Source organism: Psilocybe cubensis, chromosome 7 (genome assembly GCF_017499595.1).
Source record: "Psilocybe cubensis strain MGC-MH-2018 chromosome 7, whole genome shotgun sequence".
NCBI lineage: Eukaryota > Fungi > Basidiomycota > Agaricomycetes > Agaricales > Agrocybaceae > Psilocybe > Psilocybe cubensis.
In genome coordinates this window covers 2003724-2031639 of record NC_063005.1, presented here as the reverse complement: position 1 = coordinate 2031639, position 27916 = coordinate 2003724, and the positions used below count along the sequence as shown (strand labels likewise).

General features: G+C 45.2%; 10 protein-coding genes across 10 annotated transcripts; 4 read left to right on the top strand and 6 right to left on the bottom strand.

Annotated features, from left to right (window-relative positions):
• Positions 1–4202: 4202 nt before the first annotated feature.
• Positions 4203–10356, bottom strand: JR316_0008191 (Metal resistance protein YCF1; the record flags this gene model as incomplete). Its single annotated transcript, XM_047893906.1, has 30 exons — positions 4203–4289; positions 4340–4397; positions 4457–4547; positions 4600–4624; positions 4675–4800; positions 4850–4968; positions 5020–5110; positions 5169–5222; positions 5278–5341; positions 5392–5546; positions 5611–5956; positions 6011–6190; positions 6240–6298; positions 6358–6886; positions 6944–7121; positions 7462–7527; positions 7577–7656; positions 7706–7800; positions 7851–7979; positions 8044–8178; positions 8232–8384; positions 8436–8535; positions 8591–8687; positions 8740–8833; positions 8890–9061; positions 9120–9145; positions 9205–9448; positions 9506–9639; positions 9700–10098; positions 10150–10356. The coding sequence occupies 30 exons, from the start codon at positions 10354–10356 to the stop codon at positions 4203–4205; spliced, it is 4293 nt and encodes a 1430-aa protein (XP_047747221.1).
• A 141-nt stretch (positions 10357–10497) lies between these two features.
• On the bottom strand, positions 10498–11215 carry JR316_0008190 (Guanylate kinase; the record flags this gene model as incomplete). Its single annotated transcript, XM_047893905.1, has 3 exons — positions 10498–10785; positions 10842–11044; positions 11092–11215. 3 exons carry the CDS (start codon positions 11213–11215, stop codon positions 10498–10500), a joined length of 615 nt encoding a protein of 204 aa, XP_047747220.1.
• Positions 11216–11552: 337 nt separating this feature from the next.
• JR316_0008189 (Serine/threonine-protein kinase 32A) lies at positions 11553–13470 on the top strand (the record flags this gene model as incomplete). The annotated part of the gene is made up of 10 exons (XM_047893904.1): positions 11553–11579; positions 11626–11703; positions 11761–11883; positions 11948–12044; positions 12113–12218; positions 12318–12449; positions 12519–12720; positions 12784–12927; positions 12991–13121; positions 13179–13470. The coding sequence occupies 10 exons, from the start codon at positions 11553–11555 to the stop codon at positions 13468–13470; spliced, it is 1332 nt and encodes a 443-aa protein (XP_047747219.1).
• Positions 13471–14037: 567 nt separating this feature from the next.
• JR316_0008188 (Enoyl-[acyl-carrier-protein] reductase, mitochondrial) lies at positions 14038–18973 on the top strand (the record flags this gene model as incomplete). Its single annotated transcript, XM_047893903.1, has 17 exons — positions 14038–14084; positions 14142–14505; positions 14566–15012; positions 15075–15399; positions 15456–15546; positions 15596–15993; positions 16045–16106; positions 16161–16283; positions 16339–16467; positions 16517–17377; positions 17430–17939; positions 17993–18082; positions 18143–18210; positions 18274–18394; positions 18450–18477; positions 18550–18773; positions 18830–18973. The coding sequence occupies 17 exons, from the start codon at positions 14038–14040 to the stop codon at positions 18971–18973; spliced, it is 4032 nt and encodes a 1343-aa protein (XP_047747218.1).
• A 96-nt stretch (positions 18974–19069) lies between these two features.
• Positions 19070–19870, bottom strand: JR316_0008187 (Transmembrane emp24 domain-containing protein 9; the record flags this gene model as incomplete). The annotated part of the gene is made up of 4 exons (XM_047893902.1): positions 19070–19099; positions 19159–19557; positions 19610–19692; positions 19744–19870. The coding sequence occupies 4 exons, from the start codon at positions 19868–19870 to the stop codon at positions 19070–19072; spliced, it is 639 nt and encodes a 212-aa protein (XP_047747217.1).
• A 497-nt stretch (positions 19871–20367) lies between these two features.
• Positions 20368–21657, top strand: JR316_0008186 (putative WRKY transcription factor 19; the record flags this gene model as incomplete). The annotated part of the gene is made up of 6 exons (XM_047893901.1): positions 20368–20496; positions 20552–20647; positions 20722–20895; positions 20945–21013; positions 21079–21303; positions 21370–21657. The coding sequence occupies 6 exons, from the start codon at positions 20368–20370 to the stop codon at positions 21655–21657; spliced, it is 981 nt and encodes a 326-aa protein (XP_047747216.1).
• Positions 21658–21920: 263 nt separating this feature from the next.
• On the bottom strand, positions 21921–23155 carry JR316_0008185 (SAGA-associated factor 73; the record flags this gene model as incomplete). Its single annotated transcript, XM_047893900.1, has 3 exons — positions 21921–22723; positions 22792–22863; positions 22918–23155. 3 exons carry the CDS (start codon positions 23153–23155, stop codon positions 21921–21923), a joined length of 1113 nt encoding a protein of 370 aa, XP_047747215.1.
• A 181-nt stretch (positions 23156–23336) lies between these two features.
• JR316_0008184 (Transcription initiation factor TFIID subunit 10) lies at positions 23337–24072 on the bottom strand (the record flags this gene model as incomplete). Its single annotated transcript, XM_047893899.1, has 4 exons — positions 23337–23429; positions 23487–23628; positions 23687–23751; positions 23815–24072. The coding sequence occupies 4 exons, from the start codon at positions 24070–24072 to the stop codon at positions 23337–23339; spliced, it is 558 nt and encodes a 185-aa protein (XP_047747214.1).
• Positions 24073–24705: 633 nt separating this feature from the next.
• Positions 24706–26269, bottom strand: JR316_0008183 (uncharacterized protein; the record flags this gene model as incomplete). Its single annotated transcript, XM_047893898.1, has 7 exons — positions 24706–24906; positions 24931–25275; positions 25328–25437; positions 25488–25950; positions 26007–26019; positions 26073–26199; positions 26263–26269. The coding sequence occupies 7 exons, from the start codon at positions 26267–26269 to the stop codon at positions 24706–24708; spliced, it is 1266 nt and encodes a 421-aa protein (XP_047747213.1).
• Positions 26270–26406: 137 nt separating this feature from the next.
• Positions 26407–27528, top strand: JR316_0008182 (Hypoxanthine-guanine phosphoribosyltransferase; the record flags this gene model as incomplete). The annotated part of the gene is made up of 10 exons (XM_047893897.1): positions 26407–26521; positions 26577–26583; positions 26644–26668; positions 26730–26860; positions 26920–26968; positions 27025–27056; positions 27108–27263; positions 27318–27350; positions 27401–27424; positions 27477–27528. The coding sequence occupies 10 exons, from the start codon at positions 26407–26409 to the stop codon at positions 27526–27528; spliced, it is 624 nt and encodes a 207-aa protein (XP_047747212.1).
• Positions 27529–27916: the final 388 nt, after the last annotated feature.

Below are 27916 nucleotides of genomic sequence, written 5' to 3'. Positions count from 1 at the left end.
GATAAGAAATGAATAGGATGAGTATGAAAGAAGTGTACGACAAAGGTGAATGGTAATACAGATTAGATAAAAGAAGCAAGGATGAGTCAGAAAGCATAGAAGATTGGTAAGACAAAGACAATAAAAGTGCAACAGACAATAGAAAAGATATAAATAAACACAAAAGGATGAGTAAGACAAACCAAAAATAAGTTGGAATGAGTAATCTGCAGTCTGACGCTGAGTAAGACCATTGAGTTGATAAAAATAGAGTTGATAGTCTGGCTGTGCAAGGCAGTGTAAAAAGCTGTGCAGTTTGATGGTTGACTAATCCGTTGCATAGCCTTGATGATCTGACAGAATAACATGATCCGGAATAACGTGGCTCCCATATGATGAGTGTTGATAAGATAAGATGAGTGGATGACTTATGGAAAGAATGACTGCTTGGGTTGAGGGCATCGTGTGTAGATCCAAAATGAACATCTCATCTCCAATCAGGATTCGGGTATGATAGCGGCAGTGCTCTTCAAAAATTGTAGAGACCAACATGGCAAGGTTCTCCGCCTATACATGTGTACAAAAGACGAGCACAACACGTACAAAGCCGAAGCAGTAGGAGGCCTACTAGCCTCCAAACTGATACGGAATGAGAAACCATCACGCAGAAGTACGATAGACGTATTCAGCAATAATCAATTGCTACTGAAAAACCTGGAATGGCCTAAAGCTAAGTCCGGTCAGCACTTCATGTTGAACATTGATAAAGAATATTGTGACCTATAGGGGAAAATTACCCTACATTGGATCTCCAGGCACTCTGATGTACTAGGAAACGAGAAAGCTGACGAGGAAGCTAAGTGGGCGGCGGAAGGCAAATCATTGCCAGTTGAAGAACTCCCAGAATTGCTGCAAAATAAAATGAAATACAGTGCATCAGCCGAGAAACAAGTCTACCATGCTGAACTAATGACAATATGGTGAGATTGATGGGATAACTCCAAGAGAAAGGCCAAATTCCAACACATTGACACCGAATTCCCATTCAACAGGTATCAAAAAGTGCTGAAAACACTCAATAGAACCCAAGCCAGCGTTATAATCCAGCTGCGCTCGGGACACATCCCACTGAACAACCATCTCAGCAGGATAAACATGGAACAGGACAAGCACTGCCCACAATGCTTCGAAAGATGCGACGGCCAAAGAGTGGTCAAAACTGTCAAACGCTTCCTACTCAAATGCAGGGAATACTAAAGACAGCGACAAGAAATGTGGGACAAGATAGGCGAGCAAAGCCTAAACTTAATGGACCTCACCACAAAAACCAGTCATGTAAAAGCACTAATAAAATTTATTGCGAAAACAAAGAGGCTACGACCATACAAAGAGGACATACTACAGAGGGGACTAGATAAGGAGGAGGGAGAGGAAAGGAGATAAGAGGATACAAACACCAATGACAGAGTCACTGTAAGAAGAAAAGAGGCTGAGGAAAGAGTCTATAGAAAGCTTGAGACGCTCTCGCAAACAGTCCAAGGAAGGGCTGGGCTTTGAAGGGGGATGTGAGGGCCCTCTGTAGCACAAAAGGAGGTCAAGGACAGCAAAAACGCCATCGGAGTGTTGTAGATAGTAGTACGTACCAAGCCAAGGGAGGGGTCCACCCCTCAGAGGCTATAATACAAAATAAAAAATAAAAAAAATGGCCTATATTGGACAAGTTGTAGTCTAAGGACAAGCAATTTCATATCCAAAAATCAAGAGTACTAATTTATTCTGAACCCCCACATTCAAATAGTGTGATAAGTTGTTTTGCAGACAAGCTTATTGTCAAAGTGAAGGAAAACACAAGTGTAGTTGACCTGGACTTGGATATAAAGTACTCTAGTGCTTAAGAGCACTTGTATTGCAAGTCATTTTCTACACGTTCTGAGTTAGCGCCCAGGAAGTGATCAGGGCAAGAGGCTACCGGCGTGGGTCTGCAAGTTCTTTTCCAAGGAAAGAGCTCCCACTCTATTTATGTTATATCCAAGAGGGCACCTGTGACCAAGAGGGTTGCAGTTTCAATTATTTATTAGCCAAGAGGGCACCTGTAACCAAGAGGGTTGCAGTTTGATTATTGAGACTTTGAGGGTCCACCCCCATACCTATTAAGGGAGAATCTCATCTCTGAACAAGACTGTTTATACCAAGAGACTTGAAAAATAAGTGTGTGCACACAACTTTAACAAGCACTCTTACTTGTATTTGTGAATTAGAGGTGAAATAGCCTTTTTATAGTTATAACTGGTATGCAGTACTGTGTATACTACTCATCCACATCAGCAAAAGTGACCAGATATCCAAATGCCTTTTGTGCCTTTTTAAGTAGGTCAATGTTTTGCGTGACATATTAAGTTACACAAAAACATTTCACTAAAATTTAGAGGTGCACAAAACATTTGGAGAGCATTTGAATGCTCCACAAACATTTATACACCTCAAAGTTCAGTACAAAATATTCCATGTACTTACATTTATCTCTTAATGATTTGCAGGGAACAATTGATTAAAAATAAAAACAAAGAATAAAACATTAAATTCAACTTTTTGTTGATACAGATGATTAAAGGGCTTCAAATATGTTCAAAATAATTTAGGTACAAGAAATTTTACTGAACACATGTAATACCTATGACGCTAGCAGGTTGTTTCCAATACGACACCATTGTCATAAGAATTACATGTACATGGGAAATTTAACTTTAAGAAATATAAATTAGAGAAGCCTGTCTCCACTGATAAATTAAATTGGAGACTGAACATCTGTTTTGAGCATAAAAATCTGAGACACACCCAAGTTGCTTTCTTTCTACCCTCTCATGTCCACCACTTTGACGACGGCGCTCTCTGGTTTCAATTACCACTGCTATGCCTCTTTCTGCACCTCAAAACTGTTAATAGAGCCGAAAAGGTGAAAGACATGCTCTCTTTTTCATCACACAAGCCTAACTGACTGTTTTATACCTTTTCATGGCTTTTCTCCCTCTGCCTTGATTACTTCCTTTTCTAGAGTGTATCTATTAACCAGACAACTATTCTGGTCACCTCATTGGTATGTATATGCGCATATATTTACATTTATTTGACCATGACTCATCAACCTTATAGTGCATCAATTCAATCACGTGACTCCGTCACTTTTTCCCAGATTGTATGAACTTGAATCCGTTTTCTATGTAGCCTCTGTTGGTTTAAATTTTTTTCAATAAAATCTTTCTTTGAATTGTTACATCCTGTTGTGTGAATACATGAAGTGGCTGCCAGGAGTAGAAATATGCAAAACATATTATTGTGTCAACATTGAGTGAACCCTAAATGTTTTTAGAACTCTCAAATGCAACTTAAATGTTATCCAAATGTTTTTGCGTCTCCCAAATTTTACCTAAATGATTTGATTAAATTTAAATCTAGCTAAAATATTGGGTTTATTAAATGATTTATAGTATTTCAAGATTCCGAGTCTCTTGTTAGTCAATCTAAAAGGCCATTTGGGCCTTGGGGCATTTGGACACCTCCAAATGACCTTTCAAGGAATTTGGGGATCCTGTCACTTTTGCCGATATGCATCACATCTATTTCAAAGCTTGTGCTATTCTGTAAAGAGTGATAATAGCTTTGCTTCCCTCCTAGTGACAAACACAAACATCACAATCTATTGCTTGGGAATTGTACTATCACTCCAAACAAGACATTTTACTAACATATGGCAAATGTATAAATCTAGTCATTACACTGGTTGGTTAAGTAAAATAAATATGTATTAATTCACTATTTTCTAGGAACCATAATCTAATGAAAAAGAATAGTCTCAATACAATAGATACAAACTGTATTGTATTTTGGTAGCTATCTAATAAAAAAGAATAGTTTATACTAAGAGTAGGTAAAAAAATAAGATACAAACTAAGATGGTGCCATATCATTGAAAGAAATATAATATAAAACTCTTCAATGTAACAAGTAATACAAATATAAATGTAACATAAAATGTTTAATGGCCAGACCACCATTGTAAGGGTATATTGGTCAGTTTGCTAATCCAATATGCAAGACTACCCATTTTATTAGATAGTCTTGCTATAATCTGCCCTAATTGTGGAATGCTCTATGCAGTATATATAATAGGTATTAGAATAGGTATTTATTCTAATAGAAACCACACTATATATAAATATTTTTATTTATACTAATCCTGCTTCTTTAGCTAAAGAATAAAATATTGAAGAAGAATTTCCTAGTAAATTGTTGGGTGTATCAAGTTCTGACACCTATATACTATTAATAATAAATATAATTAGTATAAAATACTATGACTTACCTTTCCAGCATCCATAACTAATACTCGGTCTGATTCCATAATAGTATTTAAGCGGTGTCTAGAAAAAGCATATTAATAAAAGAATATATCAATATATATATATAGAAGAATAATTACGCAATAGTCAGCATAGTGACATTTGCAAATGCCGGTCCACGAATAATTTCTTGAATAGCTTTATCTGTATCCAAATCAACAGCAGAAGTAGCTTCACAGTATATTAGCCAAAATGGCACTGATAGTGTACACCTAATGCATACCTTCATCCAAAACCAATATTTTAGACTAGTAATTGATTTTAGAAAAAAACTTTCTTAACATCACAAACAGCACACCTTGCGCAACAATGCTCGAGCAAAGCAAAGTAATTGCTTCTGTCCAGCCGACAATGAAGAACCACCTTCACGAACTGGTGCATCCAATTTCTCTGGTAGCGTTTCAACATAATCTTTTAAATGTGCCTAATATACAAATAAGTATATAGTTTCAATCAACAGCGAGACAACTAACCTGCTCCAGTGCAATCCATATTTCTGCATCCGAATGTGCACCAATGGGATCAATATTGTCACGCAATGTTCCCTCAAACAAATCGGGTGACTGTGGTACAATAGATAAAGCTGAGCGCACTGAATAACCCAAATCTTAGTAAAAGCAAAAACAAAAGCCTTCCGACCTACAATCATGCAATCCTATCTTTGTGATGTCCACAGTATCAATCAATATGGTCCCAGAAACAGGTTCAATAATTCGGAAGAGGGCGAGTAAAAGCTACAGAAATAAAGACATTGAATGTTCTTTGTTGGTAACAAACAAAAGGGGAACATACTGAGGATTTTCCAGCTCCAGTCCTGCCGCAAACTCCAATTTTTTCCCTTGGTTTCTAAATCATTTTCATGAATACAACTAAGTGCAGTGAGTAAGATATTCCAGCTTACAATGTTAACTGAGACATTTTTCAATACCAAGTCCAATCCGGCTCGGTATCGAGTTGAGTAATTTCTAAATCGAAATTAGGCTCATTTGCACCAGGAAAAAGGAAAGACGAATACCTAAACTCGATAGAGCCCTCTGATGGCCACTCGTCGCTGGGCTTTGCATCAGGAAGCTCTTGTGGTGCCTCAGGTTCTATGTTTGTCTGGTGCAAAATTCGTTCCACACTAACAATATTCTGTTCTACCTCGCTAGCCGATCGGACTACCCAATTCTACAGAAATTGGTAAGCTAATCTGTCAAGAATGAGAAGGCTGTAGCAATTTTAAAGAGCGCACCAACGAAGAGGTTGTATTCAAAGCATACGAAAGGACCAATCCCACAAGGCCAGCGTCAACACCTGTAGTAATTAATGCAGATACTGCAAGACAGGCAACAATCAAGATGATCATGGCCCCAACAAACTCGAGTCGAACTGCTAGCCAGCGATTAACGGAAATACTTGGAAGGTAACAAATTTGATTGTGATCAATGCGCTTTTGGTTAATCCCAATGAAGACCGATTGCTGGTGGAAAGCACGAATGGTAGACAGTCCAGCTAGAGATTCAGAAAACCAAGCAAATATAGGCGACCGCGTCACCGCATCAATGCGCTTCAGTTCTCGAGAGGTAGCAAGGTAATACCTAGAGATGACCGCATTAATAAACCAAAAATCAAGCTAAATAACGGATTCTTACTTCATGACCCTCAAATAGAACCATCCGAGAGGGAAAAGGGCAATTAAAAATGGCGGGAAGCTAGTACCGATGACGATAATAATGAACAAACACACAGCAAGCGTTCGGCACAAGCCTTGAATCACTCGGGCGAGGATTTGGTCCACAACATAAGTATCGCGCGAAAAGAGGTTCAAAATTCTGTAATGCCATCAGGATAAGCCAGTAAAAGAAAAATACAAGTACTAACCGTCCAGTAGGTGTGAGTTCAAAGAAGCTCAAGGGCGCTTTCATCAGCGAATCAAGCATCTATTTAAACATGGCATCAGAAAGCAAGAACACTTGCCAGATTATTGGATAGCACACACCGCATCATGGAGCCTTTTTGAACTTCGGAGTGCACAAAATACCCACATGGTGATAGCCGACAAGGCCCCAAGTAAACTCGAGGAAAGAGAAAATAGGCCATAGACGAGCAGATATTTGAACATGCCAGAATTATCGCCTACTTCCCGATTATGTTCTCCCCAGTAACGCAATGTTAAAGTAGCCAATACAGACGCAGCCTGTTGAGAGACAGTTGCGAACAGGAAGAAAGTAAAGCCAGTTTTCGAAGCGGCTTTGATATACTGTTTGTAAACCTCAATTTTCACCCGGCCTTGCTCCTGATGCTCCTTCGAAAGCCCTTGAGAAGCTTTTTGTGTAGTCAGATTGGTGGTAAGCCGAGCCTTCTCAAAGCTCTGCCTATGGCGCAATTTTTCTGATAGAATGTTGGCTTGCACATTATCTTTGAGATATTCTGCCTGGGAAAGGTCTTCACCACTCGGCGTGGCGCTTCCGCTGGAATGGAACGGCGTTGAAGACCCGGATGTATTGTTACTGGTGCCATGACCTTTTCTGCAAGTTGGCGTGTATGTCAATGTAGTGAAACCCGGAAAGAAAACTTGAACTTACACTAATTTTGATATTTCGCTGTTAGGATTCGCAATGAGGTGTTGGAAAGAACCTTTTTCCAACATGATACCTCGTCGAATGAAGGCGATGGTATCGAATTGATGGACAAAAGCGATGCTGTTTGTCACTAGAATACGTGCCTTGGTAGAGAGAAGGCCATTCGGACCGATGATATTATCTGATTGAACCGTTAGAATGTAGTTTAATCCCCAAAATATCGCGAGTCCGTACCAAAGACATGTCGAGCAACGTGGCTGTCAACTGCAGCCAAGCAATCGTCGAGAAGAACACTAGATAGAGGCCATCAGCATCACGAAATAAGAAAGTTTGACTAAAACTCACAGATCTGCACGAGCATACACTGCACGAGCTAGAGCGATTCGAGCGCGTTGGCCCCCACTCAACTAACGAATCATTAGAGAAAGTTCATTGAAAATTTGTAGTAGGTTCTTGCTCACAGTAATACCTGGAATGCATTGTCAACGACACGGGAATAAGAAATGACGACGAAAACATACCCTTTTCTCCTACTTCAGTGAGATCACCTTGAGGCAACAACGCTATGTCTTGTCCTAATGCGCACCCTAGAGACACGTAAGTTGAGTAAACGGGACGGGAAAAGGTTGAGCCAACCTTCAATCACAAGGTTGTAGAACGTTTCGTCGTATTCATGGGAGAACAGAATATTCTCGCGCACAGTGGTCGAAAGAATCCTGTAAGTAAATAAGTCTCATGTGTGCGGAAAGTATGTGCAATACGCACCAAGGGTTCTGAGGCGCATAAGCAATACTCCCATAGAGTGTAACCGTACCTTCCCTACGATTCATGTCTCCAATGATAGCAGAGAGTAAGCTCGACTAAAACTGTAGCATCAGGAATGATTCAAAGTTAATGGAAATCATCGTACCTTTCCTGCGCCAACACGGCCGAAGATACCAACCAGTTCCCCCTTTTTGACGGAAAGACTTATTCCTTCAAGGGTCGGCTCTACGTTAGTTTTTGACCATGAGAAGTCTGCATCAACAATTGATAACACCTAAAATGTTGTCCAGTTTTGTTTAGTTATGCTTTCAAAAAATAAAGACTTGAAACTGACGTACTTCTTCGCCAAGTTGAAGGTTGGGTTTCTCGATGAGTTTTCGAGCGTCGACTTGAAGTTCGTCGGCTGAAAGAAACGACGCAAGGCGTTGTACTGATACGACAGCTTCGATGATGTTCGAAGTCACTTGACTAAACTAATGAAAAATTGTCAAGCATAAAGATTCTCAAACGAAAGTCAGAAACTCACCATAGCCAATGGAAATTGGAGAAGCATGAAGAGCGAAATCGCGGGGAAGATCACATCGGACGTGAGCGGTCTCGATGAAGTCACAGCTGCAGTGGCGAAAGAACTGAATGCTACAAGCAACGGAATCCCACTCCAAAGAGCCATATTCCAGGACTAAAATACAGTAAGAAACTACTCGCAGTTGATATTGTATGAATGACTTACTGTCGTGATTCCAATTTTTTTCAACATCTTGAGTTCTTGGTTATTTCTAACGTCGGAGATCTTGCGAATGAAACTGTATTCCCAAGCATAGAGTTTGATGCTTGAGATTATCGTCAGTATTGATCTCCTAATTCAATAATAAGACAATACAACACCTTTTAATGTTGGCCAATAGCTCGCTCATTAGGCGAGTGCGCTTGTCTCTGTTTTTCATCTGTTCCTCTTGCATTCGCTTGAGAATACGGGCGATAACTGTAAAGTAGGTTAATAATAAGCACACATAACGTGTTGGCGACATGCTGACAGGTGTTCAGAGGGATAGACACAATCATGATTGCTACCCCAACAAAGGCTGCCCAGCCCAACAGATTGTACAACGATACAAAGGCGAGAGTGATCTAACGAGAAAATCATATTTTTCTGTATTCACTCGAATGAAGGACATAAATCTTACCTGCAAAGGACCAGAGATGGCGATAAGTCCATATGTACAAAGATCCTGCAACCGCGTCGCGTCCACAGACATCAAATTGACAATGTCACCCGATGCGCGAGTCCGTTCATCATTTGAAAGGACCAGCGCTTTGGTATAGATAGCAGTAACAAGGCCTGCCCTGACGCGCATGCTATTCGCCACCATCAGTAAACGTTATGTGAAATGCAATAATGCAATAAACGGCTCACCCAGTTTCAAATGTTCGTTGGAAGTACTAAGAGATGGCGTGATGAGAAGCTAATCTACACAATGGTTACTGTTCTGAAGGCATACCTGGTTGAGACTTATTGTCTGTACCACGGATGCAACAAACATCACGGCGGCGAGTGCAAAACCTTCCCATTTACTAGGCCTCTGTTCAGGGTGGAACCTCGTTTCTTGGTATAATGAAATGTACGCCAATAGGAGGCGGAGAAGCTGGGGTTGGAGGAATGCCAAGAAGTCTTGGATTACTTTTAAAAAAGCCGCAAAAGCATATGGGCCTCCGTAAGCAATGAACAGCGCCTTCCAAAGAGTGCTGGGTGATCAATTACGTCAGAAGGCGGCTAAAAACGCGAAATCGATGTCGGCTTACTGTCTTTCCATCGCTTTTTTGAGGTCGTTACCGAGGTTGACAGATTCATCAAATGTTCTCAATGGCGGGAGATCATCTTCTGTGATCACTCTCACGGCGCCCTTTTTCATGAGCGCCGTCATCCATGAGAAGGTCTACGTAGTTTGACATCAGCTCGTTAATAATACGACTTCATGCTCCAAGTTCAGACTCACCCAAACGCTGTAGATATTGGCTGTGACGATGGGGTTTTCTTTGACGGCTTTGTCTGCGGGGGGATCTATTTCACTACCGAGGCACTCGACTGCGTAAGATATGAGCCCTAGACCGAGAGACACCGTTTTGAGTGACACGATGGTGGTTACTGAATCGGGATCTCTCAACAGGGTCGTGCGAGCCCAGATAGCACATGCAAGTGCGTAACACGGCCAGAAGATGAGAAGAAAAGTCGACGCAGTCCTGGTTCTAGTGTGGTTGAAGAACGTGAAAATTAAAATTGACAAGATGGCGAAGGGTTCCAAGATGTAGGCTTGAATAACCGGGACAACATTGTGCTGAGTCAGTATGAGTAGTACATTCACAAAGCTGGCAATGAACGATAAGAAAAGGAAAAACTGTTGGGATATAGTCAGATACGACTTTAAAAGACAAAAAGAGCACCATACGAGTTTTATCCTCAAATTCCAGATGCTTCTGCGAGATCGCTCTAATGGCTGCTTGAGACAAACAGCCAGTGACCTTAACAAAGTGAACGCGAATGCGACAGAAAGCAAAGAGGACAGAAGCAGACCCTCTTCAAAGCAGGGTGTGAGATCAAAGTCCCTTAGACGCGAGACTGCCTGCCAACCCTCGGGATCGTGGCAGGTGGCCATGGTGGGGAAGGATAACTGTGAAAGTCGCGATTGAAAATCAAAATCAACCAATTCGGGGCCGGTCCGGTTACTGTTGTTATTTATATTTTTGGTCTAAATGTATCTTACTAAAAAATCCTAGTCTACGGTGCTAAGTACTGCTCAGTCATCCAGAGGAGGAAGGGTATCGCTAACAATCTCCTCTCCTAGAGCCACCTTTTTGAACAGGTCATACGCACGATCCAGGTCGTCGTTGACAATGACAAGGTCGTGGGCGTTGTCTTCTTTGGCGTACTGAATTTCTTTGAGAGCTGTTGCCAGACGCTTTTGAACAGAGCTCTCAGTCTCTGTGCCGCGGCCTTGCAGTCGAGCACGCAGATCGGCCATGGAGGGTGGGGAGATGAAGAGATAAACGGGATTAAGATCGGTCTTTTTTATTTGACGGACGCCCTATCGGAGACACTGTGAGAATGAAAATAGACAACAAAGCGAGACGAAAAAATTACCTGCGCTTCAATGTCAAGTATGCACCGCCGACCACCTTGCTGAACTTGGCGGACGGTCTCGAAGCTGGTGCCGTAGAAATTGCCGGAAAACTCGGCATGCTCGATGAAGGCGCCCTGCTGAATGAGCTCCCTGAACGATTGTATGGTGGTAAAGTGATAATCCTTGCCATTAACCTCGCCTAGACGTGGCTCCCGAGTGGTGTCTGATGAAAAATGAGAGGTGATAGGTGAAGACGAGATAGAGACGCACGGGAGACGCTGAAGCCAAAAGAATCAGGAAACTCTGCAAAGAGCCTCTTGAGCAGGGTGCTCTTGCCTACGCCCGACGGCCCTGAGAGAACGAGAGGACGGAGAAAGTCTGGACGACGGGCCATGGTCGTCGACGGTAGAGTAAGATTTGTTTTGATGGAGTTACATAAAGTGTGACAGAGGATGAAGGCTGTCACCGGAGCCGGTGTGGGGGAACCTGGGTTGCTGGGGTTGCATTTGCTTTTCTCATTCTCTCCCTCATCGTCGCCCTTTCCCAGACCCTCTCCCAGTCTACAGTCCCCGCCGTTCCCGACGATTCCCCCCACAATACCCCCTGTATATCCACCAGGTTCCCTCCCAGCACACGCCGCTCCTTCTGTCCCCCGACATCCTATCCTCACCATATACCAGTCTCTCCTTCCAAAATATATATCCTATCCAACGACCCCGTGACGAATTATAATGGGTGCAGTCTGCTGTAGGCCCCAGGTTCGTCCCTTTTCTATCTGCATTTTCGTTTGCTTAACCCCCCTAGCCTATCGACTTTGATGGCGAAGTCAATCTCTTCCACTTCATGCTCCTCAGATGTGTCGGCAAGGGGGCCTTTGGCAAAGTGCGTCCTCGTCTCAGTCTGTTGGCCATATCCTGACTCTATTCTTCTCGCCCAAAGGTCAGGGTTGTCCAGCACAAACAGACCCGCGACCTCTACGCCCTCAAGTACATCAACAAGGCCAAGTGTGTAAAGATGAAAGCTGTCCCAAACGTAGTCCAGGAGCGCCGTCTTTTGGAAGAGGTTCGTCCCCGGCGTTCGACCGTAACTGTTTTCTGTCTCATTTTCATTCATCCACTACGCGTAGGTCGATCACCCCTTCATTGTCAATTTGCGGTATGCCTTTCAAGACGACGAAAATTGTTTCTTTGTTCTAGATCTGATGCTGGGCGGTGACCTTCGTTGTAAGTCTTCTTCCCCTTTAGTCTCATTTTTAATGGGATATTCACTTGTACAATCAACCCCTCTCAAGTTCACCTTGAGCGGCTGGGACATATGCCCGAAGATACCGTCCGCTTTTATATGGCCCAACTTTCTTCAGCTCTGGCTTATTTACACGAGATGGGAATAATGCATCGGTATGTCCATCAACTCCACAACCATCGCTGCTCAGGGTTTCTGGCAACGTGTTACTACCTTCCTCTTTGGTCTTTGGTGCTCACATACCCTGCACTCAGGGACCTTAAACCTGACAATATTCTTCTTGACGAACGCGGAAACGCCCATTTAACCGATTTTAACATAGCAGTTCATTTTGGTGAACGCAAACTTACAGGTGTCGCAGGATCTATGGCATATATGGCTCCAGAGTACGTCTTGTGTCACAGAAATCTAGTGCAATCCCACGGATTCTCATTCTATTTTTAACATATACGCAGGATCCTCATGAAGCGAGGCTACACATACTGCATCGATTGGTGGTCACTAGGCGTTTGTGCCTACGAGCTTATCTTTGGTCGACGGCCGTTTAGAGGCAGGTCCAATAGCGACCTGACATACAGCATCTCGCGAGACCCCTTAAAATGGCCAGAGGATGCTGACAAGAAGTGCAGTCGGCACGGAATTCAAGTGTTGAAAGGGGTAAAATTCGGCCTTTTCATTGACTTGATTGACATCGGCTCTGACGTTGATGTAATTCTACAGCTTCTGGAACGGGATCCAACCAAGCGTTTCGGTTGCAAACCAAACGGGGAGGGATTCCAAGAATTGCGTCGCCACCCATGGTTTAAACCTATTGACTGGGATACTCTAGAAAGCAAAGAACAGACGCCTCCTTTCACCCCCGACGTAAGTGTTGCACTGTGACGTTGCCATGTTTTGCCCTAATTTTTTTTTTACTTTTATAAATAGGCTAAGAAAGCTAATTTCGATGCATCTCATGAGCTCGAAGAGTTGCTGCTAGAGGATAACCCTCTGAAAGCAAAGGCGCGTAAAGCCAACCAGGAAAATTTAAGCGCGGAAATGAAACAAATGGAAGAACAGTTAGTTGTCTTCCCATGCACCGCCATCGTTACGTTGTCATTGACAATTTGTGGTAGATTCACTTCGTATGATTTCAAGAAAATGCAGCGTCGATCCTATTACCCTCACAATCAGCACCTTATATCCACAGCCACAGCGACATCGTCAGGTCTAGCATCGTCACGACCGGGCACCCCTGCCAATGATCTTCGAGTGGAAAACAGCGGGCTGCGTGTTGAAGGCGAGGGAAACGGTATCATGTATACCAGTAATGGCAATAGCCTGGAGATAAACGCAGGCGACGACATCATGATGAAAGAAAAGGACACCCTTCGAGTAGACAGGATGCACGAGAAGGATTACTCATAGGTGGCTCTCTTCTGCCAGCCTTGTTTGCTTTTCATACTGCTTCGCTTTCGCTCTCGGCATCTTACTAACCAAGGTTCCATCCTTTTCTTTCTGTGTGTTTTCCCTTGTCGTTTCTTTGGCCTGTTTTCGCGCGGTTGGACGTCTTTTGACGCTATATACGATTCATCTCTTCTATCTGACGAAACATTCCCCGGTTCTATTTGCTACATGGTAGTTCGTCGCTCTTGGCTTGCACAACTTATATCCCTATGTTCTCCTTGTCGTTTTTTATTTACTTTTAAATCCACATCTAATAGGTCCTGTACCTTGTATCAAAGATTTTTTTTTTCATCGCAATCTGAATCCTGAATCTTGATGAACTGTTTTGAAGACCGGATATGTTCTTTGGGTTCTCATCAGCCCACACCACCAAACCCGAAGAGGGGCCGGCCATCATTCCATTTTGAGGCCATCAAAAATGTCACATCAGTCACAAGACGCGCAGATTAAGCACGCGCGTGACTACGTTTTAAATTAGACGCGTCTTGATCTGAAAACAACCTTATTGTTGCTTGCTTCCAGTCATCCATGTCCGACCAGCAGGATGGTCCCCATACAGGTGTCCCCTTCACATAGTGAGCTTTTCGATACACCTACTCCTCGATAACATAGCTGAATGATGTCTTTATCAGCTTCTGCTCGCTTGTGCGTGAGATAGCGTCAATCGCGCCTACCACGCCTCGGACCCGACGCGCTCAGCGCTCGCGCGTTTCGTCCGGACAAGAGAGGACGGCCCTTAACGTGTTCAAGAAATGGGTGGAGAATCTTCGTCTCCGATTCTCTCCTCTCCTTCATGGCACTACCGCCATATGCTTCAAATTTTTGTTTCCGGAAGAGGACTGGCGACGGAGGTACGATATTCAGGAAAAGACCATGGCCAAGCTTCTACAGGAGTGTTATGGCATTAACGAGGCGCTATTTGACTCGTTGAGCTTGGAGGAATCTTCTGGGTGCCTTGGGGAAGAGCTCAAAGTGGTTCTGAACCAGAGAACGTCGGTGCGTCGTGTACCAATGTACCATCCATGCATGCCAATACCATCTTTTTGCTTTCTCTAGGAGGAAGGACAGAACGCTATCAGCCCTCTGACTATATCTGACGTGTCTGAACTGTTAGACCAACTAGCAGCAAGCTCGCCTTACTCCGATGACTCGATACGACACAAAAAATTCCCACAAGAGTATAAACGAGGCGATCTTATGCGCAAACTGTTTCGAACGCTCTCGCCCCATGACGCATCGGTTCTCACCCAAATTATTCTCAAAGATCTGAAGCCTTTGTTATACCCCCTGAATGAATTCCACTATACCACGGCTCTGACGACTTTTGATTCAGCCTCTGTCAAGATGCTCACTCTGCAACAGGCCATGAAGGCGTGGGATGACTCGAACCATTTACTGCGCTTTTATGGGTTTTGTTGCTGTATTGACAAAGCTGGAGCGTTCGCAGAAAACCCGACCAAGTCGTTGAAAGATGTTCGCCCGTCCATTGGATCCATGATAGCTGTAAGAGCCGCATATATCCACTGTACTCTCAGAGAATTAAAAAATTTTCCTACCTTCGCTAGGTGCCAAAATCACAAAAAGGCACAAGTTATCAACAAAGCCTGGATTACTTTTATAAATCAAAGTTAGTATGGGGTGAGACGAAATATGATGGCGAACGAGTACAGGGCCATGTACAGATAGGCGAGAACAACAGATTGGAAATCACCCTCTTCAGTAAGAGCAAACGGGATTCGACATCCGACAGATGCGCTGTGCACAATATAATATTCAGTGCTCTTGGACTGGATAAACCAGGACGCCCGAGACGGGGTGGAAAGCGTCAGGTGAAAAGGAACATCATTTTTGACGCTGAGATGGTGGCTTTTAAAAACACCAAAATTGAAGGTAGATCTCTATCCCTTTCTGTGTGAGTAGGCATTATCGCTGACCACTATAAACAGATTTTTGGAGGATCAAGTCACTGGTCGCAAATACCTCGAAAGGATCTAGGCGCAGATGGCGCTCGCACAAGAAATCAGACGCATACACCATGTCAGTCTTGGTCTCCCCGTAATTCTCATTCTTTTAACACCTTGAATAGCATGAACTGCGATGAAAGCGGTTTCAGCCTAGGTCTCGTCTTCTTCGACGTGATGTATCTAGACGACAATTCCCTGTGTTGGATGCCGTACTCGGAACGGCGTTCGATTCTGGAGTCACTTATCCAAGTAACTCCAGGAAAGGCTATCCTCTCCAGTCGATACCCTATAGACATGACTTCCCCTTCTCATGCCGAGAAGGAGCTGGAGAGGATCTTTCAGAATCACATTGACCAACATGAAGAAGGACTCGTTCTCAAAGCTGAACAATCGAGATATAACGACTGGAACATACCTTGGGTCAAACTGAAGAAGGATTATATGCCTGACGCAAAGGATCACATCAAAATGGTTATTTTTGCTGCAAGTTGGGAAAAGAGCCGTGGGCGTTCCCTAAGAGGTAAGCCTTTTTGCATTTAATAAGCTTGACGTATAATGATTATGGGACAAGTTGCGCCATCGACGTATACAACATTCTACATAGGAGGTTTAGCCCCTGGGTCGAGTCTCAACGTAAGCTTCTTGGCGATTGAGAAAAATGTTTAAACTGATACAGGCAACACGTAGAACCCCAAACCTTTCTTTCACATATATTTCAGTGTATCGTATGGACTGACCCGCGAAGATCTAGAGGAGCTTAACTTTTTGATCAGAAACTCTGATACCGTACCTTTTACTAAATCGACTTTGGTGAGAAAATTTTGCGTGCATTTATTTATTGGAGAGACGAATACGATGGAATTAGGCCAAGGATAACCTGCCCTATCAACACTCGTCGTTTCCAGGCCTCAATCCTGCACCAACAATATTATTGCGTACACCACTGCTTGCAGAAATGTTTGGTGCAGGGTTCACCAAAGAACACAACAGTGCTGTAGGTCTCGAAATTTATTCAGCTTCCACAATGTTAATTTTTGTCCTAGCACTACCAACCGCGATTTCCGCGTATTACCAAGGTTTATCGGCCCAGCGAGCGCAGCTGGAGAGAAGGACTGACGCTCGAAGCTCTCCATAAAATCGCATGCAAATCCGTCGGGCGTGAGGAGGCAGAATCCGGTGTGAATTCTCAAGATCTGGAGGTTGAGAGAGTGGTGAGCGATATGTGGGCGCAAGACAAGAAGAAGAAGCCCGTGCATGCAGCAAGTTTGAGTGCAAATTCGCCTGAGATGGACATTGTAAGTGCGCCGTGTGTGACACCAAGGCCCTCAAGTCCGATTCGAAAGCGCAAGACAAGAGAAGGCAGAGCAACTGTGCCCATACCCGAGGCTTATGCTGAGTGGTTCGATGACTCGGACAGTGACAGACATCAAGACATTTCCCCCGAGGGTAGTCGCAAGCGACCAAGAAGAGAAGACACAAGCTTTACGACCGAGTTTGAGAGCACGATTGAAGAGCCAGAACCAGTTACTCCGGTCCTGCAACCATTGACCGTCACCACGAACATACCAGCACCGGGACTGATTTCGCCTGTAAGCCTGGAGAAGCCGCGGATGAGTTCCAAGAAACAAAAGATGTGTGTTGAGCAGTCTCCGAGTCTTTGCAAGCAAACTAGCAAGAGTTTCAAGACAGTGAAGAAGAAAAAAGCACTGTACTGGTTTGCTCCAACGGATACAATGTGTGAGGTGTTCAAATCATGGAAGGAAGAAACGGACAAGGAAGAACGCAGACACACACTGAATGCACTGCTGCACGACTGCGGTGGGAAGCAAGGAATAATTGTTATTGACGAGTGTGACAGCAAGACCAAGCAAGTTATCACACAGAAGCTGAATGCAGAGATTGTTGTGTTTGGGTGCAAGTCGCGTACAAAACCTTTGTATACTTATTGTAGCATAGAATGACATCATCAATCTCCTTATGTTTTCCCTCCTGCGCTCATCCTCCGTCTCCCTTGCCCGTCGTTTCTCGACCTCCACAGTCCGTCCAGACCGCGCAGTCGTCTACGCCATCCCAGGCCCACCGACAGAGGTCCTGCGCGTGCTCACATACCCAGATCTCCCTCCGCCACCACCCAACACTCTCAATATCAAGTTCCTCCTCGCACCGATCAACCCAGCAGACATCAATGTCGTCGAGGGTGTCTACCCTACCAAACCATCCAAGCTAGACGCGCTCGTCTTCGATGACGAGCGCGGCACACTCAATGTCGGTGGGAACGAGGGGCTCGCAAAGGTCACCGCCCTGGGGCAAACAGACGCTTCACACGGACTCAAGGTCGGCGACTGGGTCATCATGACGCGCCAGCAGGCTGGGACGTGGGCCACCCACAGAAACGTCGAGTTCGAAGACGTCGCTAAAGTCCCTGGTGCTGAAGCGTTGACAGAAACCCAGGCGGCGACATTGACCGTAAGTCTGTCCTCTCATGTCTTGTCGAATATGTTTCATTGGCTTGACTACAGGTCAATCCTCCGACAGCTTACAACATGCTCAATGACTTTGTCGACCTCAAACCAGGCGACTGGGTCATTCAGAACGGTGCCAACAGCGCTGTACGTATTGCTGCGCCGATTCCTAATCTTTGGATTCCCTGCTGAGAAACTTGTCACTAGGTCGGGCAAGCCGTAATTCAGATCGCGAAATCGCGTGGGCTCAAAACGATTAATCTCATCCGCGACAGGTTCGTGGTTTTCGCAACGCTTGTCCAAATCTCATTCACATAGTATACCTGCACCTATGCCAGACCCGACCTCGACCAACTCGTTTCCAAATTGCAATCCCTGGGTGCAGACCACGTTCTCACATACGACCAGCTCGCGGACAAATCCGTGAGAGAGAAAATCAAGGCATGGACGGGTGGGAAGGTACTTTTTCCTCCCCTTGCCGTCGCCAAATATACTCACGATAACATTTGGAAAGCCTATTCGCTTGGGCTTGAATTGCGTCGGTACGTTCGCATTCCCACTCATCTTATCGAATAGCAGTCAGGAGATATGGTGCTGACGTCTTTTGCTGGTAGGAGGGAAGGATACGACATCAATGGCTCGTTTTCTCGGTAACGATGCCCATTTGGTGTCGTATGGAGCCATGGCAAGGCAACCTTTATCCCTTCCCGTGTCTTTGTTCATATTCAAAAACCTGACATGCCATGGTTTCTGGCAAAGCCGGTGGTATCTCCAACGGTCACTTGCCGAGCGTGAAGGCTTGATGCAAAAGCTCGTAGACCTGATGAAAGAGAAAAAGGTAAGCATACTCCAAGTTGAATATTCTTCGTTTCTCAAATGTTATTCTTGTCACAGTTGGATACGCCGGAACACGAGATTGTGCAGATATCGGCGCGAGATACCGACGAGGAGGCCACGGTCAAGATTCGGAAGACATTGGAGGCCATGTCGGAAGGCCGTTATGGAAAGAAAGTGTTGTTGAAGATAGAAAGCGAGTGATCAGGAGAGTTACCCTTTTATAGCTGTCGGAATCACGACCTGCGCGCACACGTGGGGAAAGGAAGATGGGCATTACTGACATAAAATATACATAAACTATCGCATCTTCCTGTCCTCGAAAAAGGCCTAGACAAAGGTCAATGGTAAGAGTGAATGCAAAAACGAGTTCAATAAACGAGACGCACCTTCAAATGACGCAGCTGCCATGCACACGTTGTAACGAGGACAAGAATTTGCACTACGCTGTACCATACCGCGCGAGCATTGGTTGCCTCACTGAGATCCCTATAATCCTCTTCTCTTTCTCTCTGATACTGCTGCTCTCTCCTGATATCCTCCAGCTTCTGATTAAGGTCGCGGATTTTGGAAGCAAGTTCGGAGACGTGGGACCTATCGTGTTCAACATCGGGTTTCGTCGAGCCGACGACGATATCGAGGTAGAGGCGAATGTGAGTGTGACTGAACCAGGATGTGTAGTTGGTGGAGAGGCAGATAGAGTGGTCGCCCGCCTCGTGCGATGTGAATGTGAATTTTCCGTCGAGAGGGCCGGTGGTTTGCACCACGACGTGGCCCGAGGGTTCTTCCTGGAGAACAATATGAGCATCATCGGCCTGCCAATGAGGGGGCACAACGCACCTGAACCAGGACAACAATACCTAGCTCTGGGTTTTCACCGTATTTTTGTTCCTGTTCGTTCCATTCAAGGGCGCGGTAGTGGCCTTATCACGCGTAAGTTGTGACAACGAAAGCCAGCGACGAGGCGGACACACCTTCTACAACGGTGTCGGTGGGAAGCTCTTCAATAAAACATCGTTTCTGATTGGCATCGAGATAGAAATGAAGGGCATGGACAGCAGAGAGAAAAGACAAGAATAAAGAAAAGAGAAGGAGGCGCATTTTCTAAAGACAAGAAGAAGAAGAGGCGAACGTGGCAACTCGCTTGCTCACTGGATGTGACGTCACACTGTCTCTTCCTCTGCTACCACACAAAACATACACAAAACATATCCTGTGCGCCCCTTTCTATTCGTGGCCCCTGTTCCTCGTCTTTGTTCTGCGCCTTTTGTTGTGCATCCACACACGTTCTTGATCTCTTGGCCGCACCCGCCCCCTCACAGCCCCGGTAAAAGTCCACCTACACCCAGCACATCTCTGGTCGGGTCAGAGGCAGTGGGCAACCGTGTGCATTCATAGCGCATCTGCCGCTGCAATCTTTGTTGTATTGTCTTCGCTGTTGCCGGGAATGTCACACTCCAAGGCTGTGTTCTTCGTATTTCATCCTGCGTGATCTCTCCGAATCAAATCTGGCCCGGATATCCCTGGTAATATTTATATAGCAATTCGTTTGTGTCTTCACTCTGCTCTTGAATCCCCCTCCTGCTACCCACTCAGCTATGGATCTCGCCCTCGACGCCTATACACTCACACCGAACGAGATACATCAAATCTCCCAGCATAATGCATATGTCTCACCGTTTAAAACAAAGGCCATCGCCAGCCAATTTGACGATTCGAATGGCGAGGTACTGTGCTATATTTGTATACTTTTTTCGAAAAAAAAATACTAACGCTTCCAAGGTCATCCTTGTGTGCCCAACGAACGATAATACCACCCGTCTGAGACCGATGCTCATCGGGGGAACCTCGTCCAAGGCTCGGTGGGGATCCATCAACGTAAGTCGCCCTGCCCGTAGCCCGACCGCGCGCGCTCCTTTAAACGCCTCATGTTGTCTCTCTTGGTTTCCCAGAATATACTCTTCAAGGTCAAAAGATGGCAGAGTATACCCCATCAGAATCTCATTGCGATTCAAGGTCTTTACGCCAGTCTCGATGTGCCCCTGTTGACCCTTGTATCAAATCCTCCGAGACTCACTATCATCCAATATTTGTTGCAACATCCAGAATATGATCGACATAAAGCGGTACGTTTTCCATGCGTCATATTTTTCTGTTGCTGACTTCCTACGTCAGTGCGTGCAAGTTTCAGAAGGATTGGATTACCTACATCGGCATTCCATCGTGCACGGAGCGATCCGAGGCGTAAGTCAACTCTAAAAAATGCTGTGTCCATCTCACCTAACTTAATTTTCAATCAACCGCACCAGTCAAATATTCTCGTCAACCCAGACGGCACCTGTGTTCTCGGCGAGTTTTCCGCAGAGCACATACCCACAGAATCCACCCTGACACGGTACGCCAATTGGATAGCACCCGAACTTGTATCGGCACAGCGATTCAAATCCTTCCTCATTGATAATTACTACCACGACTACAACGGAGAGTACAAAATGCCGAGTGATATTTTCGCCTTGGGATGTACCGCTATTGAAGTACGCGTCCATTTATCTCTCGCCTCCAACTATAATTCATAGCTAACTATGAACTCAATATTCCAGATCTACACCGGCTCTCCTCCAGATACTATACGAATCCCTTATGACGAGGTTAAAACCCATACTCAGCTAGCAGATATCCACCGAGAACCCACCCCACTAGAGGAGGCTCTAATTCCGAAAAATGTTATGTCTGCTATAACCAGCATGCTTCAACTCGTCCCCAACAGGCGACCTCACTCGGGCAACGCTTTCAAGTGGCTCCAGCACCCGGAACGAAAACGCATTACTGCCCGACCTCCGGTTTTAGCTAAATCCATGCTGTGGCAAGCAATGCGGACAGATATCTAATCCTATGTCGTACTAATCTACTCTACTGACTCCACTTGTAATCAAGGGTACTCGTATCCATGACCATCTATCTAATCTGTGTAGACTGATATACTCATTTCATTTTGTATCAATAGCTTTCAATATACATGTCACCCAACAATTTTGCCAATATATATATGCATTGCAATATTTTATGTATACAAAAACAGAACTACAAGTACAACATAATATGCATCTTTCACTGATATGTATCATACAAAACTACTGTCCAAGGCTGTATCTCAAGCCAGTCGCAGTATACCGCCAGGATTTCCGGCAGTCAAACTTGTACTCCTGTTCATCAATCCCATGGTAGAAGTGATCATGCTCCCAGGTGCCCCTGTTCCACCAGCGCTTCCCAATGCGTTGAAGAGCAGATCTCGACAGCACCTCACACGCTCCCTTCTTTGAATAAACCAAGTCCCCGCATCGCAAGGGACAGCCAGAGGTACGCCAATAACCCCGTTCTCTTTCGCCACGCGCACGCTCTTGATCAACTCCTCCACCTCGACCTCCGAGTCCAGCTCCTCAACATCCTCATCGACATCCTCCCTCAGCTCCTCCGCCAACCTCTGCTGCGCGGCCGCAGCAGCAGCGGCCTTCTTCCCAATCTTCTTGCTCGAACCCGCCGCAGCTAGTTTCTTGCTCATCGTCGCTGGATCCACGCCAAGCGCCGCAGCAGCCTCGCCCGCAAGCCTCTTCTTTTCCAACTTTTCCTTCTCCCTCTTCTCCTTCTTCTCGGCTTTAGTCTCGCGCTTTACAGGCTCGACAAAGTTGGGGTTGTTCGCGCGTTGCCACTCGAGCAGCAGTTCGTCGTACTTGCGTGAGCGCCCTTGCACGGCGCGCTTAGCGCCCATGGCGTGCGATTTGCATGTCAGCGAACGCGAGCATGGCATGCCTTTGTCGTTGATCACACCGCACTGCTTGTCATAGTCCACGGGACCCTTCATGCGCCCTTTGGTCACCTTTGTCGCGGGCTTGGCCTTCTTCTTTGACGGCTCGTCCGGTGAGGGAGACGCCTTGCGCTTCTTGCCTCCTTTCTTGTCTATTGAACATAACATATTACTTGTCAGCATGCTTGTTATAAATTGGCCATCTCAGAATATGCCTGACCGTCACCGTCTGCAGCATTGGCCTTGCCCTTGGCGCCTTTCTTTCCTCCACTTCGGATGAGGGCACATGTGTCTAGACGTGAATGAGTTTATGTATTCCTCAAGATACTTGATGCAATGAATGTACCTGAGTGTTCTAATATGAAGCTCCGTAGTATGGGTTTACCACAATCGCCACACTTGACGAGACCGATATCTGAAGTAGACGTGAGGGGTCGTGCCCCAAAGATCTTCATATCACGCGCAGGCAGCCATGAGGTCGGTGGTGAGAGAGGAACGCCAGCCTCTGAGCTGGCCGAGGGCGAGGGTATGTCCCACGAGAAGGGTGTAGAAGGAGCAGAGGATGGCTTGAGCTTGAGAGTCATCAAAGTCGAAGTTAAATGACAAGCTGTAATTGTTAACTTGAACCGTGTTCATTATTATGAATCACGTGACTTCATTTGTTGTGTTTCCAATTTCCCCAGGTTCGTTTTACATCATTTATGTCATTGTATTCTACGATTAGTTGAAAAGGGTTGTACAGAGTCCATAATACCAACAGCCAAACTATATGTAATACTCTGGTTTCCGAGAGTTTATGCCGTACTCTGCAAGAGCCGCACTCAGATCGTCCATTGTCAACGTCGTTCTCGTCTTGTCCTAAGTGAAGTAAGAAGATATGAGATGTCCCAATTCTGTAGAACCATGAACACACACCTTCGCAGAACCAGGACCTGTAAGAGGTTGGTTGACGCGTGCTCGCCCTCCAGACGCATTCGTTCGAATACGCGCGTGTTGGTATGCGTCCGCGGCGATATCAGATACAAACTTCTGGGCAGCGAGTGATAGCAAGCGTTTTCTGCAGAATAAAAGCAAATTAGTGGGAACGTGAAGGGGAAACACCACGGCTGACTCACAAGCGAACGTCTTCGCACTCAAACCCGACGCGTTGGAGGTAGTAGTCTGTGACCTCATTTGGTATCTTTGTTCATCAAAAAAACATTTAAGTGCCTCTGACACCAGGGATAGAATATACGCAACTCACCAAAGGCTCATACTCGTCCAACATCAACATAAAGTCGGCCAACGTGCGGTCCTTCCTGGCCTCCTCAGCCGCCTGACGAGATTGTGCGGCAGGAGTCTGCGCAGAAGTCGATGCTGATGCAGCGGGTGCAGCAGCAGCGCCTGCCGTGCTCTGGGCACTCTGTTGTGCCTGCGCCTGCGCAGACGACTCGGCTACCACAGGCACATACGGCGAAGCTATAGGATATCCGTAAGTTGGGGTCTGTTGTGTATTGGACATGACCGTTCTGGCTGAAAGAATACACCCGATTCCCGAGCGGACTTCGGAGTTTGCGGAGTTTAAAAAAGAATATATAAAGCTTGCTGTTATTTTTTTCAATCCACAACATGCCTTTTGGTCTGCTACCTCCTTGTCCTCTTGGTGAGCATCTCCGTTCTTTTTTCCCCTTTGCTTTATCTCTACCACATATATGATGTTTGAGGCATTTGGCTTTACGTAGGAGCGCACCCTACACTGCAGAAATTTAACTCAGCTACCTTCGGAAGGGCTGCTTTGGTGGTCCTATCCGCTATTCTGATTCTTTTCCTTTTTTTCTTGCTTTATATCTTTGAAACTCAAACTAATCTACCTTCACTCATAGAACGTATCTGTTTGTGGGCGATATTGGGTGTTCTCGTGGTGGTGCTGTTTGTGAAGAGATTTATGTCATCCCATCCATCATGTCCTATGTTTGTACGAATACAACTTTATTCTTTAAACTCTCCGTGTATGTTACAGTTGTCTGGTCGATGTCCTGCTCTGCTGTTAATCACAAATATGAGTGCTCCTAACCCATTGGCAATCCAATTCCACAAGGATCATTTGCACAATATTTTATCTATTACCGGGACTCTAATTCACAAGACAAGTACACTATTCCATTCTCAACAATTTTTCCTCGCCTTCAATCACACTTGCGGCCTGCTCTTCCTTCTCAACAGCCGCCAACAACGCGTCAACATTGGGTGATACGACGAATTGTTTGTTGACTTCTCCGAGGACAGTCATTTGTTTTTCTGCTTTGTTGAGATACACAGCCTGCTGTAAAAAGGAAGGCTGGGTGGCAGCATTGACCTACAAAAAAGACATTATTAGAACCTGCTCAACAAAAGCTAACCGGAACAAACGTGCATCGAGGAGAATTCCATTAGCCAATCGAATCTTGACAGCGCCGCTCTTGTATATTTCGAGTTGTCCAATAACACCATCCAGTGGAGGAGCCTTCACAGATTCGACTTCAGAAGGAACAACTGACGCAGTTCTTGAAGAGCCTGGCGTTATATCTGGTTTGACGTCGGCCGCAAACGACACCTTTTTCCCTGCAGCATCAGAAACAGGTGGTGACGGATCAACTTCCATTGCGGCCTCTTTCTTCGAAGAGAAATCGGGGAAAGGGGATGGGAACTGGAAGAAATAGAGGCGCTCCTCCCTCATTGATTCATCCTTTTATTTCACCGTTAGGACGCCAAATTTCGAGAATATATAAAATTTTTACCGAGTCAATATTAGTCTGCGTAGCAAAGTCTTCTATGATATCCTCCAGCTCTTCTTCTTCTTCGCTTTCTTCAAGATTGAGGGCATTAGCAGCATCTACTGCTTCAGCCGCTGATAATACGTCAGATGTCAACGGGAGATAATATCCGTATTTTACATACCAGGGTCATCCATTGCCTCCTCTTTCTTGACTTTCTTCGTTGGTCTTTCCTTCCGTATGCTTTCAGGTGCCATCCAATCCATCTGGCGAACGTTTTCCATATCCACGATTTCCACGCCTTCATCAGGATCAGAATACTCCTCCTCTTCGGTCTTCACTGGTCCGTTTTTTGCAGCCAGGCCAATATCTCTGCGTAACGAAGGAGGAGCGTTCTGAGATAGATTACTCCCAAGGTTAGCGGTGTCTGTCGACACATTGGGCACGAAATTGGAACGGGGTGTTGACCTGCGCGACGAACTTCCAGCCATAGCAGGTCCCATGGCGAACGGTCCACTCGCAGTCATTTCAAGAACAGGAGGCGCGTTGCCTCTTCCCCTACCACGGCCTCTGGCATCTCCACGACCTCGCCCACGACCACGGCCGCGTTCTGTTGACGCGGGGGGTATCACGGCTGGCGTAGGTTCCTACAAATAGACAAAATTGGTCAAACGTCCAAAACGTGAAGGAGCACAGCACAAACCGCTTTCACCTCTCTGTAGAAAAAGATCAGATCGCACGACAAAAAACTAGTGTGTAGGATACTCACTCCTTCTTCCGACGCTGAGGAAGGGTTGGAACAAATTTGAGTTTCTGGGTACCCTGTCTGGTCACATCGCTCTGTTTTTTGGCAAGGCTGCCTATAGCCTTGGGAGTGGTTGTGCTGGACGATGGCTCTGTCGGAGGAGAATGTAAACCGGGGACAGAACGCAAAAACGAGACGGAGACTTGAATCTAACCGGACATGCTTCAAAGTCTTGATCAACAAGTAGCCAGTCACATGTCTAGACGGGCAACCAAATATTTTGAAATTTGATCTAGCTTTCACAAAGTAAAGTTATCTTTCCATCCATCTACCTTTTATCTTCTATCACCACCTAGCCATGGCCGACCAGATAAAATACTGGCATGTCACGTACAACGACATCCACAATCTCATCCGTAAAGTCACTCCCCAAATTGCCAAAGAGTTCAATCCTGATCTGCTAATTGCTATCGGTACGTTCTGAACGCGTTCTAACCTTATCTCCACTGACGGATATTTTCATTTTAGGTGGAGGGTGAGGAAGCCACCTTGTTGCTCATTTTAGCTCAGGCTTAAAGATGTCATTTTTATACAGAGGATTCTTCCCAGCCCGTGTTATGGTGCGCAATAATTTTTTTGATCTTGGTTTCGTTGATTGCTGATGTTTTTGATTTTCTCTAGCGTACATTTTTGCGAGAGCAGACAGCAAATAAGACTCTCCAGATTCAGGCCATCGGTCTGTCTTTATACGAGCCCGTCGAAGGCGCTACAGCGGAACAGTTGGGCAACGAAGTTATCCGCACGCAATGGCTGTATGTACACATTCTCGTTATCTGTTGATAAACTAATCACTAAATGCTGCTCCATACAGCGGTGCTGATGCTGGAAAGATGTTGATAGGAAAGAACAACTTGATTGTCGTATGTCATAATATCTTTCTGAACCCCATAAACATCTTCAATAAGGTTTCTTACAGGATGAAGTCGACGATACCCGCAAAACCCTCCAGTCAGTTCATTCCCTCCTCCTTTTGCCCCTCGCCTTTCTAATGAATTGTAGTTACGCACTCTCTGAGTTGCAGAAAGATGTTGAAGCCGAGTTGCTAAATTATCCTGAAAGCGAACGGGAAGCTTTACGCTCAAAAACTAAATTTGCTATCTTTGTCGTCCACAACAAGTTGAAGCCCAAGTTGGCTGAGCTTCCAGCGGATACACCGTAAGCTATTTCGTTTGTCTCATTCACACTATAACGAGCTAAGCTTTATCGCAGATACTTTGCTGGCCACAACGTGGAGGATCTTTGGTATGGATAGACTGTTTCATTTAGTCGTTAACAAACTGACATTTTATTAGGCTTAATTATCCATGGGAGGCCATGTACGCACGGAAATAATCTTCGTCCTTCACCCTTTACTCACACATATCCTAGAGCCATTGAAGAACACGATGCGCGTGCTGCGGCAGACAAAAGTTCACTCTGATTATGTGTTTGTATTATATCCCTTATTTATGGCTTCACAACAGTATGTCATCTCAATGCAATTTGTCGATGGCTCTGTTTCTAACCGCCTGTCTCTACAGATAGACATTCATTATGTAGAAAAGACCTCAAACTTGACCTTGCATACATTGTCATTACACATCAATGACTATATGAATGATGTAAACATTGAAATCCTTACATACAACTTTCGTCTCAATTAAGGATGCCGTCGGATTCATGCTGTCGTAAAAGCTGAACATTGCGTCCACTGATTTCATTTAGCGAAGCACCTGGCTCGTGCACCGGCGCTTATTTTGCATTATCGTGGGTATAGCTCACGCATGACGGCCAATGCCGCCTTTGATTTCTGCGATAAGAGGCGTTCT